The following is a 16,988-nucleotide window of genomic DNA, read 5'->3' on the forward strand; positions in this document are numbered from 1 at the left end:
TTTTAAGCCCTTTCCCTCCTAGCAGGAACTTGAAGAACAATGTATATCATCCATGTCAGTGTTGCCAACTTCGCAATTTTATTATGAATCTCACAATAGTTGCTGGTTTACGTAAAAGCCACAGCTCCTGGAGACAAACGAATATTTGAGAATATCAGCTTTCATTAACACCCCTCATCCCAAGTTTCTAGCCCTCACAGCTGTGGTGAAAAGCTCAAACATGTGACCCAAGTGTATCTTAAGGGCCTCAAAAAAGGGCCCACATGTATTCTTTGGTTTAAGCCTCATGATTTTTTGGCACCTGACCTATGATTTGTTATTGTTTAGGGTTGGCAATACTGCTCATTTAATCTTTCTGTCAAATACCTTGTTCAGGGCCAGGTTGTAGTTATTCTGTGGAGAAGATCGTTTACAATTTGTCCTGAGTTGTCCACCTCTGATTTATACTCCATCTGGCACTGGGAGGGTGTCAAATTTAATTTTACTCCCTCAAAACAACAATGACCAGATTAACTGGCCTCTAACCCAGGCTTTCTATTTTAGTCATTTGATGATAATACAGTACCATGCTACTTTATTTTTATAGTTTCTTTCATGCAAGCTGCATCTCAAAGCATGTACAGAGTTAAAACAATTCAGTTACAAAGTTACATAGCAATAGCAGGAGAAATGAAGAGGTACAGTCAAGAGAGAAAACATGTTGAAATTAGATTTGAAAAGAGGAGAGTTAGTGAGATGGAAAAATGCAGAGGAGCTGTTCCAGATAGCAGGAGCTGCAGAGGAAAGGCTCTTGCATCAACAGTGGTGAGTTTGTCCACAGGGGAAAAGAACAGTTTAGTGCTGAATGAGCAGAGGAAGCAGAGGAGGATACCGAAAATACAAGGTCCATTAGGTAATGAACATTTTAAAAAATAAGGTAGTCAGTTTTGAGCTGGAGAGGGAAATGAATGTGGAGTGTGTGACGGACCTGGAATTGGCTGTAATGATTTATCGATGTTACGTGTTGAGTGGGTTATTGTGATGTCTGCTGTATGCATATATAGAGTCAGTGCCATAGCAGGTTGGTCAGGAAATGCAGGTAGGAAGGAGGACAATAGTCCAGATTACAGCATCTCAATGAAGTCCCAGGATGATTGACTTTAATTTTGCTACTCCAACACCCCGCTGAGTCACCTGACTGGTTTAACCAGGCTCGGAAAACACAGGAGAAAAAAGGACTCATACTGGATTCCAAAGGAGTCCCTGAGGGCATGGAGGTGGGGGGCGGTTGGTGGAAGCAGAGACTGTTGGGGAACTTGCTGACATCCAAACCCCAGAGATTAGAAGTCTGGGTTAAGATAGGCCTACCTACGATTATAGGTAAAATAGTCATGCAAGATATACTTTTAAAAATCCTTTTCTCCTGTTATTGGAGCTCACTGAAAGTTGAAATTTACATTCTGTAGGAAATTCTGCAGAAAGATCAAGTCCGCTTTTGAACCAAAAGTAGAATTTTCAGAATTTCTTGTGGAAGGGAAAGTCTGAACAAAAATCATTTAGAAATGTTAGAAACTTTCCATTTCAAAAGTTTTGAAACAAAATTGAGCCAGGGAGCCCAAGCTCTGAGGCTCCTGTCTTAGTCGTGGCTTCTGGGACTTCTAAGTTCCCAGCTCCCTGGCAGCATGGACTGATGGGGAGCTGGAAGCCTAGAAGCCCAGTGAGCCATGCCTGAGCCAGGAGCCTCAGAACTTGGGAGCTGGGATTCCCCGGGCTTCCAGATTCTCTGTCACAGAAATGGGATCCCGGAAGCTCTGGCATCACAGGGATCCCTGACCTTGGGGCAGCCTGCACAGCGGAGTGCCTTGGAGCTGCACACCTGGACGCCCTTGTGAACTGGAGGGAAACCTATGGACACCTCCATGTGTTTCGTCAGAAGTTAATCAAAACATTTTTGTTAGGGATTTCAATTAATCGCAGTTAACTCACGTGATTAACTCAAAAAAATTAATCGCAATTAAAAAAATCACAATTAATCGCAGTTTTAGTCACACTGTTAAACAATAGAATACCAGTTAAAATTTATTAACTATTTTGGATGTTTTTCTACATTTTCATGTATATTGTATTCTGTGCTGTAATTGAAATCAAAAAGTGTACAAAAACAAAAAGTAAAACTTCAGAGCCTACAAGTCCACTCAGTCCTCCTCCTTGTTCAGCCAATCGCTAAAACAAACAAGTTTGTTTACATTTACAGGAGATAATGCTGCCCTCTTCTTAGAATCATAGAAGATTAGGGTTGGAAGAGACCTCAGGAGATCATCTAGTCCACCCCCCCCTGCTCAAAGCAGGACCAACCCCAACTAAATCATCGTAGCCAGGGCTTTGTCAAGCGGGCTCTTTAAAACCTCTAAGGATGGAGATTCCACCACCTCCCTAGGTAACCCATTCCAGTGCTTCACCACCCTCCTAGTGAAATAGTTTTTCCTAATATCCAACCTAGACCTCCCCCACTGCAACTTGAGACCATTGCTCCTTGTTCTGTCATCTGCCACCACTGAGATCAGCGTAGCTCCATCCTCTTTGGAACCTCCTGTAACGAAGCAGCCTTTCGTGGGACACTACTGAGAGTATCAATTCAGGATAAATTGCTTAGTGCAGGGCAGTTACAGCCCAAAGCTGGAGTTCCTTTACTATGAAGGCCCCAAACCAGCCAAACAGAGAGGACTTCGGTTTTACCCCACTGGCTAACCAGAAGTCATACAAGCAATTCCCTCAGATACTCCTGTTCCCTTTATCACCATCAGCACTGCTCCTTATGGGGATGAATGGTTATGAAAACCCAAGTAAAATACCCAAGTAAAAGAAAAGAAAGGGATCTCCTGATCCCAAGGGACCAAGTCCCAAACCCAGGTCAATATACAAGTCAGATCTTACCCATAAATCATGCTTATGCCAATCCTTTAAAATCTGAAGGTTTGTTCAAAAAAAGAAATATAGATGAGAGCTAAAATTGGTCAAAGTAATCAATTACATACAGCAATGGCAAAGTTCTCAGTTCAGGTTTGTAGCAGTGATGGAATAAACTGCAGGCTCAAATCAAGTCTCTGGAGTACATCCACAGCTTGGATGGGTCATTCAGTCCTTTGTTCAGAGCTTCAGTGTAGCAAAATTCCTCCAGAGGTAAGAAGCAGGACTGAAGACAAAATGGAGATGATGCGGCTGCCTTTTATAGTCCTTTTGCCATGTGGCTTGTGCTTCCTTTGTTCCAAGCACAAGCTACCTGGCACATGGCATGGAAAAACTTGAGTTCTGTCCATAGGCATGTCCCTGCATGCCTTGCTGAGTCACAAGGTGTATCTGCCTTCTCTCAATGGGTCAGTTGTATAGCTGATGGTCCTTAATGGGCCATCAAGCAGGCTAGGCAGTGCTGATGCCAAATTGTCTGGGGTGTCACCCAGAAGCATAGCACAAGTTTGAAATACAGACAATATAGAGCCAATACTTATAACTTTAAATACAAAAATGATACATGCATAGAGATAGCATAATCATAACCAGAAAATCATAACCTTTTCATAGACACTTTACTTGACCTCTTTTGTACAAGATTTGGTGCAACTATATGACTTTGGTTGCAACAATGATCTATACTGTCACAGTTCATGTCAATAAAGTCACACGCCCCTTCAGGTAGTTGAAGGCTGCTATCAAATCTCCCCTCACTCGTCTCTTCTGGAGACTAAGTAAGCCCAGTTCCCTCAGCCTCTCCTCTTAAGTCATGTGCCACAGCCCCCTAATCATTTTCGTTGCCCTCCGCTGGACTCTTCAATTTGTCCACATCCTTTCTGTAGTGGGGGCCCAAAACTGGACATAATATTCCAGATGTGGCCTCACTAGTGCCAAATAGAGGGGAATAATCACTTCCCTCACGCTCCTACTTTTGTAGCCAGCATTGCAAGGTATTCACATGCCAGATATGCTAAACATTTGTTTGCCCCTTTGTGCTTTGGCCACCATTCCAGAGGTCATGCTTCCATGCTGATGACGCTCGTTAAAAAAATTGTGTGTTAATTAAATTTGTGACTGAACTCCTTGGGGGAGAATTGTATGTCCCCTGCTCTGTTTTATCCACATTCTGCATATATTTCATGTTATAGCACTCTCGGATGATGACCCAGCACATGTGGTTAATTTTAGGAACACTTTCACTGCATATGTGACAGAATGCAAAGAAGGTACCAATGTGAGATTTCTAAAGATAGATTTTGGAAGGCACTTGAGTGCTGTAGCTGAGAGGGACAAGGTGTGGAGTTTGTTTTCAGAAGTCTTAAAAGAGTAACACTCCAATGCAGAAACTACAGAAACAGCAAAACCACCAAAAAAGAAAATCAACCTTCTGCTGGTGGCATCTGACTCAGATAATGAAAATGAACATGTGTCGGTGCACACTGCTTTGGATGTGATATATATCTACCAATGTGAAATATGCCATCATGTGCCAGCAATGCCCCTCTGCCATGTACATTGGCCAAACTGGATAGTCTCTACGCAAAAGAATTAATGGACACAAATCTGACATCAGGAATCATAACATTCAAAAACCAGTAGGAGAACACTTTAACCTGTCTGGTCACTCAATGACAGACCTGTGGGTGGCAATTTTGCTACAGAAAAGCTTCAAAAACAGACTCCAATGAGAAACTGCTGAGCTTGAATTGATATGCAAACTAGATACAATCAACTTAGGCTTGAATAGAGACTGGGAATGGCTGAGCCATTACAAACATTGAATCTATCTCCCCATGTAAGTATTCTCACACTTCTTATCAAACTGTCTGTACTGGGCTATCTTGATTATCACGTCAAAAGTTTTTTTCTCTTACTTAATTGGCCTCTCAGAGTTGGTAAGACAACTCCCACCTTTTCATGCTCTCTGTATGTGTATATATAAATATCCTCAATATATGTTCCATTCTATGCATCCGAAGAAGTGGGCTGAAGCCCACGAAAGCTTATGCTCAAATAAATTTGTTAGACTCTAAGGTGCCACAAGTACTCCTGTTCTTTTTGCTTTGGATTGTTATCAAGCAGAACCTGTCATCAGCATGGATGCATGTCCCCTGGAATGGTGGTTGAAGCATGAAGGGGCATATGAATCTTTAGCACATCTGGCACATAAATATCTTGCAATGCCAGCTACAACAGTGCCATGAGAATGCCTGTTCTCACTTTCAAGTGACATTGTAAGCAAGAAGTGGGCAGCATTATATCCTAAAATAAACTTGTTTGTCTGAGCGATTGGCTGAACAAGAAGTAGGACTGAGTGGACTTTTGGGGTCTAAAATTTTACATTGTTTTATTTCTGAATGCAGTTTATTTTGTACATAATTCTACATTTGTAAGTTCAACTTTCATGATAAAGAGATTCCACTACAGTAGTTGTATTAGGTGAATTGCAAAATACTATTTTTGTTTTTTTTACAGTGCAAATACTTGTAATAGGGTGACCAGATGTCCCGATTTTATAGGGACAGCCCCGATATTTGGGGCTTTTTCTTATATAGGCTCCTATTACCCACCACACCCTGTCCCGATTTTTCACACTTGCCAGCTGGGCAGCCTAACTTGTAATCAAAAATAAATATTAAGTGAGCACTGTATACTTTGTATTCTGTATTGTAACTGAAATCAATATATTCGAAAATGTAGAAAACATCCAAAAATATTTAAATAAATGGTATTCTATTATTGTTTAAAAGTGCAATTAATCACGCAATTAATCGCTATTAATTTTTTTAATCGCTTGACAGCCCTAATTTCTGTGAAACATTTTGGTTTCAATTAATTGTCATTTTCCAATGAAAACCTCAGAAAATTCCCAACCAGTTCTAGCTGCAAACTCGTTTTCCCTAGGGCTTTGGGAAACAACTTACTTCAGTTTAGAGTCAGATTTGCTGGCTCCCAACTGACCGTCAGTTTTCCTCTCTTTGACTGATTCCAGCTGTCACAGTCTTTTAGACTCCCCACCCTACTCCTGCCCCTATCTCTGGTCCTTCTGACATTACTCACTGTATTCCCCATTCCAGAAGCTTCTGTTCTCTCTAGAACATTGCTGCCAGTCTGCCTCTTATATGGGGGAGTATTCAGTATCAAAGTCATTTATTCTCTTTCACTGATTATGAAGCCTAACGGCTTTAAATTGAACTGAGGGAAGAACTGGTCTCAGTGTATTGCTCACGAAAGCTCATATGTTCATTATGGCAAACCTAAAATATGTACTCCAGATATCTGAGGTGTAAGGTTACAAGAAGTGTAAGATTACCAGCACATGACCAGGGTAGTATAGTGACACCTGTACTCTACATGGCTAAGTTGCAGAGCTGAGCTGCAGTCCTGACACCCACAGAGAGAATGGTTTTCATTTGGTTTGGGGAGAAAAATAACAGAAGAAAACATACACCGAAGGCTGCATTTTCTTCGGAACTGTTACACTTGGATTTCCTGATATGGTGAACTGCATGCTGAGGTCATATTGAATGAGAATGGCCTTGGCTAAAGTGTCAATTCACTAAAACAGGGGTCAACAACTGGTTATGCCGCTTGATTACCAAATTGATTTGTATGGTTAGAGAGGCTGAAATGTTCTTCCACTGGTTTTTGAATGTTATGATTCCTGATGTCAGATTTGTGTCCATTTATTCTTTTGCATAGAGACTGTCCGGTTTGGCCAATGTACAAGGCAGAGGGGCATTGCTGGCACATGATGGTGTATATCACATTGGTAGATGTGCAGGTGAACCAGCCCCCAGTGGCCTTTGTGAAATGAGCTTGTGGTCTCCATAAATGTGCCAGGGGACAGGTATCCATGTCAGAAAAGGCATAACCAAACCTGGCACTAACTCCAGCAGCATTCCTTGCGGAGCATCCAAGGACTGAATGGGCATTTAGAGTGAACTACCTGCTCTCCTCCAAAGGTGGGCTTAACACCTCCCATGTTGGTAGGGCTGTAAAAGAAGTTCGTACTGCTACTTTCTGTACTGTCTGTGGATAAATAAGTAGAACTTAAATCTCCAGGGCTCTCTTTAGTGGCCTTCACCAGCACTAAGTTCATGTTTAAAACCTAGTACAAAGAACAAAGGAACATGAAAAGTGAAAAAAAAAGTGATGTGAAAAGAGGGAAAAATATTTGGCACTGAGTTAGGAAAAGAAATCCCCATCCAGTTGTGAAATCCTCTCCTATCCCCTACACAGGGACCAGTTCCAGAGCTGCTTAGTCTGTTAATGATAGACAGACTATCTCAGCATGAGCATGGAGCATGTGGCTGGAATGCGGAGCAGCTTAAAGCCAATTCTGCAGCAAGCCCCACTAGTCCCACCTCCCTGCAGAGCTGCTTGAGTGACAATTCAGTGCAGACAACAGCCCATGTATGTCAGACAGAAACCCAGAGGTAAGAGACTGACAATATATCAGTCTACCACTTAATGAAATCAAATGCTGATGGTGTGTAACAAAGGGCTGCTGTCTGGGTGGGTTTGGGGGAGGGTTACTTGAAGAAAAGCTAGTTTAAACTAGAACTGTGTGAAACTTTTGTAATGAAACTTCCTATCTTTTGTTACAAACCAAAAGGTCAGGCAGAGTTTGCTAAAATGTCTGCCAAGTTCAAAAATCTCTCAGCAAACCTAGTCTGAATGTTGGCTGAATAGTTTCTAGTAAACCTGAGGTAATGTAAGGTTTTGGGTGGAAACAAGTTGGTTTTGATCCATAAATAGGTGCAACTTGGCAATTTCAGCTGATGTTTCACATTTGGTTTGCGGGCTTGTTTAAAACTGGAAACTCAGCACAAAACTCGATACCCAACTATCTTCAAAGGAGTTGCACGAGGGCTGAATTTGGCCTGTGGGTGGCAGGCTCACACAACTCAAAACTAGAAAGTTTGTGCAAACCCTTGGGGATCCCAAACTGTTGGAGTTTTGCAGAGATCTAATAAAGAACACATATATAGAAGGGGGATTTTGCGCCCTATGGATCATATCTGATTCCAAACATTTAATGAAATGGGGGGTTTGTTTTAGTAAGTACAGATTAAAAAAGGAGTATGGACATCTGGGTTTGGCCCACTGTTTAGGTCAGGAGTGTCTCATCTTTCTTGGCAACTGCTGTTTGGTGGCTTGAGAGAGGATGTCTATAAGAACTATTCCCCCTCTTTGTATCAAACAGACCAGACCCATCCCTCCCTTACAGGTAGATTTCTAAGATTCTAGCAAAAATCACTTACTGAGTGTGTATATATTAATTATTACTATTATAGTAGTGCCTAGAGGTCTCAACTGAGAACAGGACCTCACTGTGCTAGGCACTGCATGAACCCATAGTAAAAGACACTTCCTGTCCTGAAGAATTTACAGTCTAACTGGACAAGACAGACAAAGGAAGTATTATCCCATTTCACATCTGGAAAACTGAGACCCAGAGGGTTAAGAGACTTGCCCTGGGTCACACAGGAAGTCTGTGAGGGAGCCAAGAATTGCTCCAGACTCCCAGTCCATTGCCTTCACCACAAGCCCATCTCTTTCTATGGAGCTAGCTTTCTATTTAGATATATAATTTTTTTAGAATGAAGGAATAGTTTCACAAACATTAATAGAAGTTGTTCAGAGAAAAGAATAGCTTCTGGAGAAGGACTGAAGGAACTATTGCTAGAGTTGAACTGAAACTCCCCATTTCCAGCCCTTTGTACCTTTTTACGTAGTGATTACATAAAGTAAGAGATTAGTCAGTCCTCTTGTTTCTGGGGAAGCTAGTCTGTCTCTCCGTATTTACTATCTGCCATCTGGCTTTCTCTTTGTCTGCAGGTTTCTTTCTTTGCACATTTTACCATACTGCTTACCACTTTGTCTAAAGCACCCAAAACCCCAGTTCATCTATACATAGGATTTTTCCGTCTGTTAGCCCATCCTCTACAACACATACAACTTGTTTTCTCAATCTGGAGATCACAGGGAGCCGGGCTGCAGTTCATGATTAACCAGCGGTTTGGGAAATAATATCACTGCCTTCTATACTACTTTCATTTGACATGGCATTGCTCTCCTGACAGTGCCATCCCTGCACACAGCATGATTGGAAATCTGGCCTGTACCTTGGGAAGACAAACAGCTGCTGTGGCTCCTAGGATCATCCAGATGAGAAGATTCCTGCATGGTGAGTAGTGTCCTCTGAAAAAGTCCCTGTGATTGGAATGCAACCGGGATCCTGAACTGGCAGTGTCTGGGAACAATGTAGAGGCAGCTCACTCAAGGTAGCCTGAGGCCTTTTAAAACTCATTTCACAGAGAGCTTCTGTTTTACGGCATTTATAGGAAAAAATATGGGGCAAGGGAACTTCAGTGCATGATACTGTAATGTCTTGGCTGTGGTGCTATTTTTAGCACTGACAGTTCCACTCTTTTAATGTGCACACCCTTCTCAAATCATGACAGACTTGCAAAGCCCAGTTCTCCTCTCACTTACACCAATGTAAATTGGGATTAGCTCCATTGAAGTCCCTGGAGTTACACAGGTGTAAAATTGATGGGAGAGGATAATGAGGCCCATAATGTTCAATATGAAATTGATTGACAATTGACTTCACAGTTCAGATTTCAAGAGTGGCGTGACTGGGACCCTTCGATGCTAGTTCAATAAAAAAAATAATAAAGAATAATCCTAGTATTAAAAGGATCCTAATCACTCTTCAAGCTCTATATTACTCCTAATAAAATTGTTTGTCTAAATTTGATGGCACCTTGGGCATAGATCTGATCTTGGGCTATCTGAATTCCTACCTACGGTGAGTGTTGTAGGTGCTGAGCTGATATAGAATGAATTCATAGCATTCTCTTCTCAAAATTTCCCCTAAAATTGGTCTCAAAATGATTAATTCTTTTCTGGTTTGTGGCACTAAGTAGTATATTTACTGGAAAAGTCTGAAGAATTTTAGTAAAAATTAAAAAAAAAAAAAAATTTTAAAAATCCTGTAAATTCCATACTGAATTACCATATATGCAAAACAATTCTACGTTTGCTCTTTTTACAATCTGATGCCACTGAAAATATGGAATAAAACTCTCTTTTCAGCCCTTTTTGATTCTGTTGGGTTTTTGGTGTATTCAAGAGAGGCATAGGGTTCAGGATTGCAAATGCTGGTGTGTTACCACCTTTCCCATCTTGTTCTGCAGGAAGAGAAAAACACTCTGATTGTGTGATGAAACTTCGTTGTAAAGCATAAAAGGTTTTTTTCTTACCCAAATGATTTAATCGTTTCAGCAGGTTTGCTTCTTGCATGGCTTTGCAGGACACAGGACAGATTCACAAAAATTGGGATTGTCCCATAAAAATTAGGTTGTATGCTCATCCTAGTCTGATCCTCCAACTCCCTATACAGCTATTCCCACACTGCCTAATGTAGATCAGTTTGATAAATCAAGAAGTCTATTGTCGCCTTAACATATATATTATTTTCCTATATTTTATTCCTAGGAACTCATTTCAGGGTTTCATCTTTGGTGGAGGAAGCTCTGGCTGATGGGAGACCGATCATAGCCTTGGAGAGCACCATCATTACACATGGCATGCCTTATCCCCAGAATTTGAGGTTGTAGATTTGATGATTTGATGACCCTAGTGCAGCAAAACTGAACGGTTGTGTCTGATAATCTATGGGCCTGTTTCTGTATTTGTGGTTCACCCAAAGCTGCCACTAAAATTAGTGAGAACTGAGGGTGTGACAAGTGTGCAGAATATGACCTTGGTTACAAAACAGCTGCATCTGGGCTTTCAAAGATAGCAGAACTACATGACAAACCCCAGATTTACATGTACTATACATATCCATCTGTAGCATCAAATCCCTGGCTTTCTTCACAAAGTGGCAGCAAATGATGACATTGCCTTGTCTGGATAGAGATCTCAGGCATTTGTGGCTGGATGGCTTGTGGAGACCTTAAGTACTCATAAGTTTCTTTGGCTACATCTTTTATAATGTAAAAGTTACTGGAATACAGTGATGACCTCTGCTCATCTGTAAATTGACTGTAAATGCCACTACAATGTTCTCCTGGATTCTCTTGCTGGCCTATGCTAAGACAGCACTGTGCCAAGGAACCCCATCTCTGCAACCAACCCTTTACTTGTGGGTACCCTCTATATAAGTATTCCTCTGAGTGACAGTACCAAAAATGTAAGCAATCTCCCATACTTTTGCTTAGTTACTGAGCCACGGCAGAGGAAGGTTACTGCACTGAATTTTCTATTTGTTTCGTATACAGCCATTATTTTTCTCTGGTGCTCAGGGGTGAAAATAACTTAAAGGACTTACTGGTACGCCTGAGTCCTGAGCGGGGGCGGGGCCTCAACTGGAAGAGGCGGAGCCTTTCAAGATTTAACGGCCCTGGGGCTCTGGCTGTGGCTGGGAGCCCCAGGGCCTTTAAATCACCCTGGAGCTTCCAGCTGCAGAGGCGGCTGGGAGCCCCAGGGCTCAGGGGCAAATTAAAGGGCCCGGGGCTCTGGCCGCCGCGGAGCTCCGGGCCCTTTAAATCACCGCGGGAGCACTGCCACCGCTACCCTGGGGCAGCAGGGCTCCGGTGGGGATTTAAAAGGCCCTGTGCTCCTGCCACTGTGGGGAGCCCAGGGCCCTTTAAAGCACCGCACGAGCCCCACTGCCGGAGCGCCGGCAGTGATTTAAAGGACCCTGGGCTCCCCGCAGCGGCTGGAGCCCTGGGCCCTTTAAATCACCGCCGGGGAAGCCGGTCCAGTCCGGCACAGCATACCGGCTCTTGCTGGTACGCCATACCGGACTGGCTTACTTTCACCTCTGCTGGTGCTGTTCCTTAGAGATCAGAATGCAGTGAGTTCTGTTTTAGTGAGAAGGCAGCTTGAGGCTGTCTAGGGAAGGTACAGAAGCCCTGGGGACAGAAGGACCTGCCAAACCTGCCACAAGAAATGAAGTGGTCTCACAAATTAGTAAATAAAAAGCCTGCAAAGATGAAGAAGCCCCAACTTGCAGCCGTTCAGTATCCCACGCCTCTCACTGTCCATATCCAAAGTCAGTATTATGAGAGGAGGAATCTGAGTGTCTAATGAAGACTTGGAATAGGCAGCTATCCAGTAAAGGTGTATGAGCTGTGACTCATTAGCCAGTTATGCAAAATGTTTTATAAAAAACAATCCCATCCTTCAAGAGGATCATTTACACTAAATACCCTCACTTTTCAAGGAGCTGGCAGCACTTGGCCTACAATCTTCATGTCTTACAAAACATGGCGGGTATGGAGGTACCTAATATAAGCACATACCAGATTATGTGTAATTGCTTCCTTAACATACCAAATCATTACCCTTCATTTCTCCATGATATTCACCTTCCGCTGTTTGGTGGAGAGAAAAGCTGGCAGGGTACAGTAAATCAAGTTAATGGAAACAAATCCCATCCACACCTGTTTGCTTTGTGATGTGGAAAGCCACTTTTAAACAAATAATCTATGGCACAATTTAGGAAGAGTTCTCAGTCTCTTCCACCCACACCTGCCCTAGTTTACCTTTTAGGATGAAGTCAGAACTGATAAGTGACTCGGGACATACAGCACTTTTTTGCTCACTGGCCACAGAATAGACCTGGCTGCATATTAGGGAGGGAAGACTATAATTAAACACCCCGACCACAAATCATATCTCCTCTAATCTATGCAACACAGACAGGCAGGTCAGACCTTCAGACACCCACTGGAAACTAAACATATAAAGGGCCCGATTTTCAGAGCTACTGAGCATTCGCAATGGGAACTGTGGGAAGATCTGCACCTCTGGCAATGAGATCCAAAGACTTCTGCTAGTTGTAAGGAGAGGAACCAGATTTAGCAGAAGTTGAGGGAATGTTATAAAGTAGGAACTGGAACATGGTGGCAGAGAGATCTGAAGATATTTCCCACCTCATCATTTTTCTGTTTTATTTTTTGTTGCTCTGTCTGTATTATTCCAGCATGGCCAGAGAGGTGGAAGAGATTGTAAGGACAAATGGGTCAGTACCTGCAACCGTGGGCATTTTAAATGGCAGGATCCACATCGGCCTCAATGATGAGGAACTTCAGTTTCTGGCAAAGAGCAAAAATTTAGTTAAGGTATCTCGGAGGGATCTTCCCTACGTTCTCAGCCAGGTACTGTATGTAGATCTTCATTGCCATCAAGTTTTCTTTATAGCAATGTTATGCTGCCCCAGCCTAAACCCAGGTGGGAAAAGTACTTCTCAGTGTCTTGGAGAGGTCATATACAATTTTCTATTATTAAGATGACATGTTCACAAAACATGTTCCTAACTAGGTTCCACACTAGTAGATCTAGGAAACAACAATTTGATAGCCATTTCCCCAAGGAAATCATTCCGTGTTGGCTCACAGCATGAAAAGTGAGGCTTGGCTTAGAGTATGCACACTATAGTGAAAAAGCAGTGGTGTGTTGCAAATGATGGCCAATGCAACAACAATGATAGGCCATACACTTTAAACATCCACACAACTGTTAAAGTGATTTTAACTGCTCAGGAGAGTTGCCAATTTGAAAGCCCTGGTGCCTGAAATCTTCTGTTTATCAGCAAAGCACGCATGGCAAAAATGGCAGCAGTACAAGACTCCTCACATAGACTTGCCAACGTGCCTTAATCCTGGTATAATGGGAACACTTCCAGGAATGAAGGGGAGTTCATTTTTTGCCCCCTCTGCTTGGATTGTTAACAAGGGTGCCAATTATTATGGTGGGGTTTTAGTTTTGTTTTTTTTATGATGTGGATGACTGTCCACTAGGAATTAGACTGAGACCATCTGCTCATTTTGCATAGGCCAATGAACAGCAATAAGACAGCAATTACTTTAGGTTATTTGTCTGGACCGGATTCAGCTTGGTGACGAGCCATTACTAGGATTTTTTAAACAAATATTTACCGTACAACCTCATGAATTTGGGACTTCTTGCTTGTCTTCCTTCCCAATAGCTTGGACAAAGATTTGTGACACAGATGCTCCATCTGAATAGTCTATACAGGAAGACTCAAGAGACTTCATCTCCATTCATGATGAGAGACTCCTTTCTCTTTCTGGTGTTATTATGGCTTGTGTGTCTAGTGCTGACCTCTGGAGCCCAACGTCAATGCGTCTGCCTGCATGAGCATCTAGAGACCATAGTACCCATGAATAGCAAGAAAGGATGCCTGTCAGAGAAATGATAGATCAAATTCTCTGCTGGTGTAAACGGGCACAGCCCCATTGATTCCATTTGGCCTGATACCTCTGGCAACAGCAGCCATGTAGTGCTCTCCTTTGGGAGCCACATCATTTCATTACTCCACATCTCATCAGCAATATCTAACAGCGTCTTATCTCATACCAGTCACAATCATTCCTTTTCGTGTATGAATCATGCCTCATTAACCTTTTTATTAACCAGGTAATCACTACTGCTATCCAGAGCACAAGCTTACCTTATAATAATAGTGAATACGTCATGAACATGGCAGCAGATAACATCCCTCACAGAAGTTAGACATGGAAAAGTCCTATTAGACCACCCCCTCCATAAAATGCCCTACTCCGCTGAAAAATGGTAAGAGCTAGGCTGCATTAATTACCCTATCTTTGCAGCTCAGCAGCTTGTGTTTTGTACTGTGTGCCAAATGTAAGATGGCGTAAGACAGACTCTCTTACACGCAAAAACAACGAGGAGTCTGGTGGCACCTTAAAGACTAACAGATTTATTTGGGTATAAGCTTTTGTGGGTAAAAACCTCACTTCTTCGGATGCATATCTCTTACACTCAGTTAGACTTCCCCAGACCTACTTACACCCACTTACTGATATGTTAAGGAGCCCAAGTTAGTGTAATTCACATACTGAGAGGCCAGTAGATACAATAGTATAACTGGCTATGCAAAGAGAGGGCTAGAGCAAGAAAAGCAACATCCATCAAGGTGCAAGACTGTGGAAGTTAAAGACACTCTGCAGTGTATCAGTTATATCAAAATAAGTTTCCTCAGCACTTACTTTTCCATCCCAGTTCTTACACTGCACGTACACACACACACACCCTGCATTATTTGAGTGCCCTTCGGAGTCAGGCTGTGTAAGGAAATTTAAGGTATGCCACCTTACTCAACATCTCTGAGTATGGCCCTATTGTTTATTATTGCAAAGGAATGTTTTTGGTTTTCCCTGAGGATTTGTTAAAAAGAATACTGTAGCAGTACTCTGTTACCTGCAAACTCCGCACAGCAGAATGTTTTGCAACTGCTGGTAGTTTGGCCATGAACATACAGTTCCCCATGTCACATAGTGTGTGGATTATGACTGGCTGTTCCATGACAGGGTTTGTCTGGCGGTACCACTGTGTCAGGGACGATGATTGTGGCACACAAAGCAGGAATTCCCGTGTTTGTGACAGGAGGGATCGGAGGGGTCCATCGTGAAGGAGAGAAGAGTAAGAGGAGCATTGCACTTCATATTGTCTCTTTGTTGTTGAATTAATGTTAAAGTTTTATTTGTTTATGTCCACCTTTTCCCTTGATTAGTCTGTATAGGCCCACAGTATTCTCCTGCTGGGAAGAGTAAAACAATCATCCCCTGCCTCATTCCAAAGATGGGGATAAATCTACACTAAGGTTCTGACCCCACTATGCTGCGTATCTATAGCACAAAGTTTAATTAACCCACTTCTCAGAAAAATATCCCTGACTACACTGGCCAGGGAAATCATACAAGAACCGTACCAGGAACAGGCCTGTAGACACATAGTTGATGCTAGCAATGGTTTCAGCATGAGTGTCGTCAGGACCTCTGATATTTCACCTGCCTTTCTTTCCAATTCTTTCTCTCCACAAGGCTCAACTTCTTTCTCTGGAACACCTATATTTCCCAAGGGAGGTGGGAGCTTCTCTTGACCTTTCTCCCATCCACAGAACAGTGTGTATACCATTTGATGGTGCTTGCTAGCCAGTAATTCAGTCCAATGGGAGCTGGCTGCACCCTTTGTAGTAGCAAGCTATGCTGATACAGACTATCAGGGAAGCTGAAGTTATTGGGGATACTGATAAATATGCTTAGCACTCTGTACTCAGGTGAGACGCTTTTACAAGCGAGCAGAATTGGGGCCTGGTCAGTGCTTAGGATGGGTGACCCATAAAGGACAACCTAGGATGCTGTAGGAACATGACTTTTTAGTGGCATTCTCCCTTTTGAATCAGTACTGAACCAAATGCTCCAGCATAGTGTTGGAGGCACTGTGCTGCTGAAAGGGCTGCCTTTCGGATGAGATGTAAAACCAAGACCATGATCCCTTGCGGTCAAGAAAGATCCCACAGCACATTTTGCAAGTGAGGGGGTATGACTCATCGTGTTCTGGCCAATGCCCAAATGTAGAGAATTATATTCCTCTTATGTAAAATTTGCACTGCAATTTTAATTGGACGCAACATTCTTCTTCACTTCCATCTCCCCAGCAAGTGAGGAGAGCATGACAATTAGGAATGCAACTCTGTCACTAACACAAAGGCCACTTGTCCCTTAACAGCTATGGATGTGAGTGCTGACCTGACTGAGCTAGGACGCACTGCAGTTGCTGTGGTTTCCGCAGGCGTTAAGTCTATTCTGGACATTGGTAGGACGCTGGAATATCTGGTAGGTAGCACAAGTTGCTGTGTGGGCTGCTGAAAATGAGGGCAGAGAACCAGTCAACCCCCTATGATCCCATTGTTCTTGCCAACATTGTCTCACTAAGCCAGATTCTAAGGCCATCACATTTGCCATCACAGTTACGTATCTGACTCCTTGCTTTGAAAATTACTGTGCAATATCTAGAGTAGAAAAGAGGATGTGTAAAACTAACCAACTTCTATTCTACAATGTGGCAACTCTTGGCTGGGTAGGTGGGAAAGTAGCCACTGTTGATGGCTCTTCATTCCATCTGCTGATAATTTGTTCATCTCATCTTCA

At 42.6% G+C, this 16,988-nt stretch overlaps 1 protein-coding gene across 7 annotated transcripts in view; it reads left to right on the forward strand.

Moving 5' to 3' along the window:
• Positions 1 to 7,368: 7,368 nt before the first annotated feature.
• LOC128840168 (uncharacterized) overlaps positions 7,369 to 16,988 on the forward strand; it is a 52,352-nt gene continuing 42,732 nt past the window's right edge. For all 7 annotated transcript variants that reach the window (XR_008445610.1, XM_054033818.1, XM_054033826.1 and 4 more), the window contains exons 1-6: positions 7,369 to 7,427; positions 9,078 to 9,181; positions 10,498 to 10,612; positions 12,995 to 13,169; positions 15,366 to 15,477; positions 16,567 to 16,673. Coding sequence is in view for 6 of the 7 variants with exons in the window: in XM_054033818.1 (XP_053889793.1) it covers positions 9,097 to 9,181; positions 10,498 to 10,612; positions 12,995 to 13,169; positions 15,366 to 15,477; positions 16,567 to 16,673 (594 nt within the window). In the remaining variant the exon portion in view is untranslated. The remainder of the gene's footprint in view (positions 7,428 to 9,077; positions 9,182 to 10,497; positions 10,613 to 12,994; positions 13,170 to 15,365; positions 15,478 to 16,566; positions 16,674 to 16,988) is intronic.

Source organism: Malaclemys terrapin, chromosome 1 (genome assembly GCF_027887155.1).
Source record: "Malaclemys terrapin pileata isolate rMalTer1 chromosome 1, rMalTer1.hap1, whole genome shotgun sequence".
Taxonomy (NCBI): domain Eukaryota; kingdom Metazoa; phylum Chordata; order Testudines; family Emydidae; genus Malaclemys; species Malaclemys terrapin.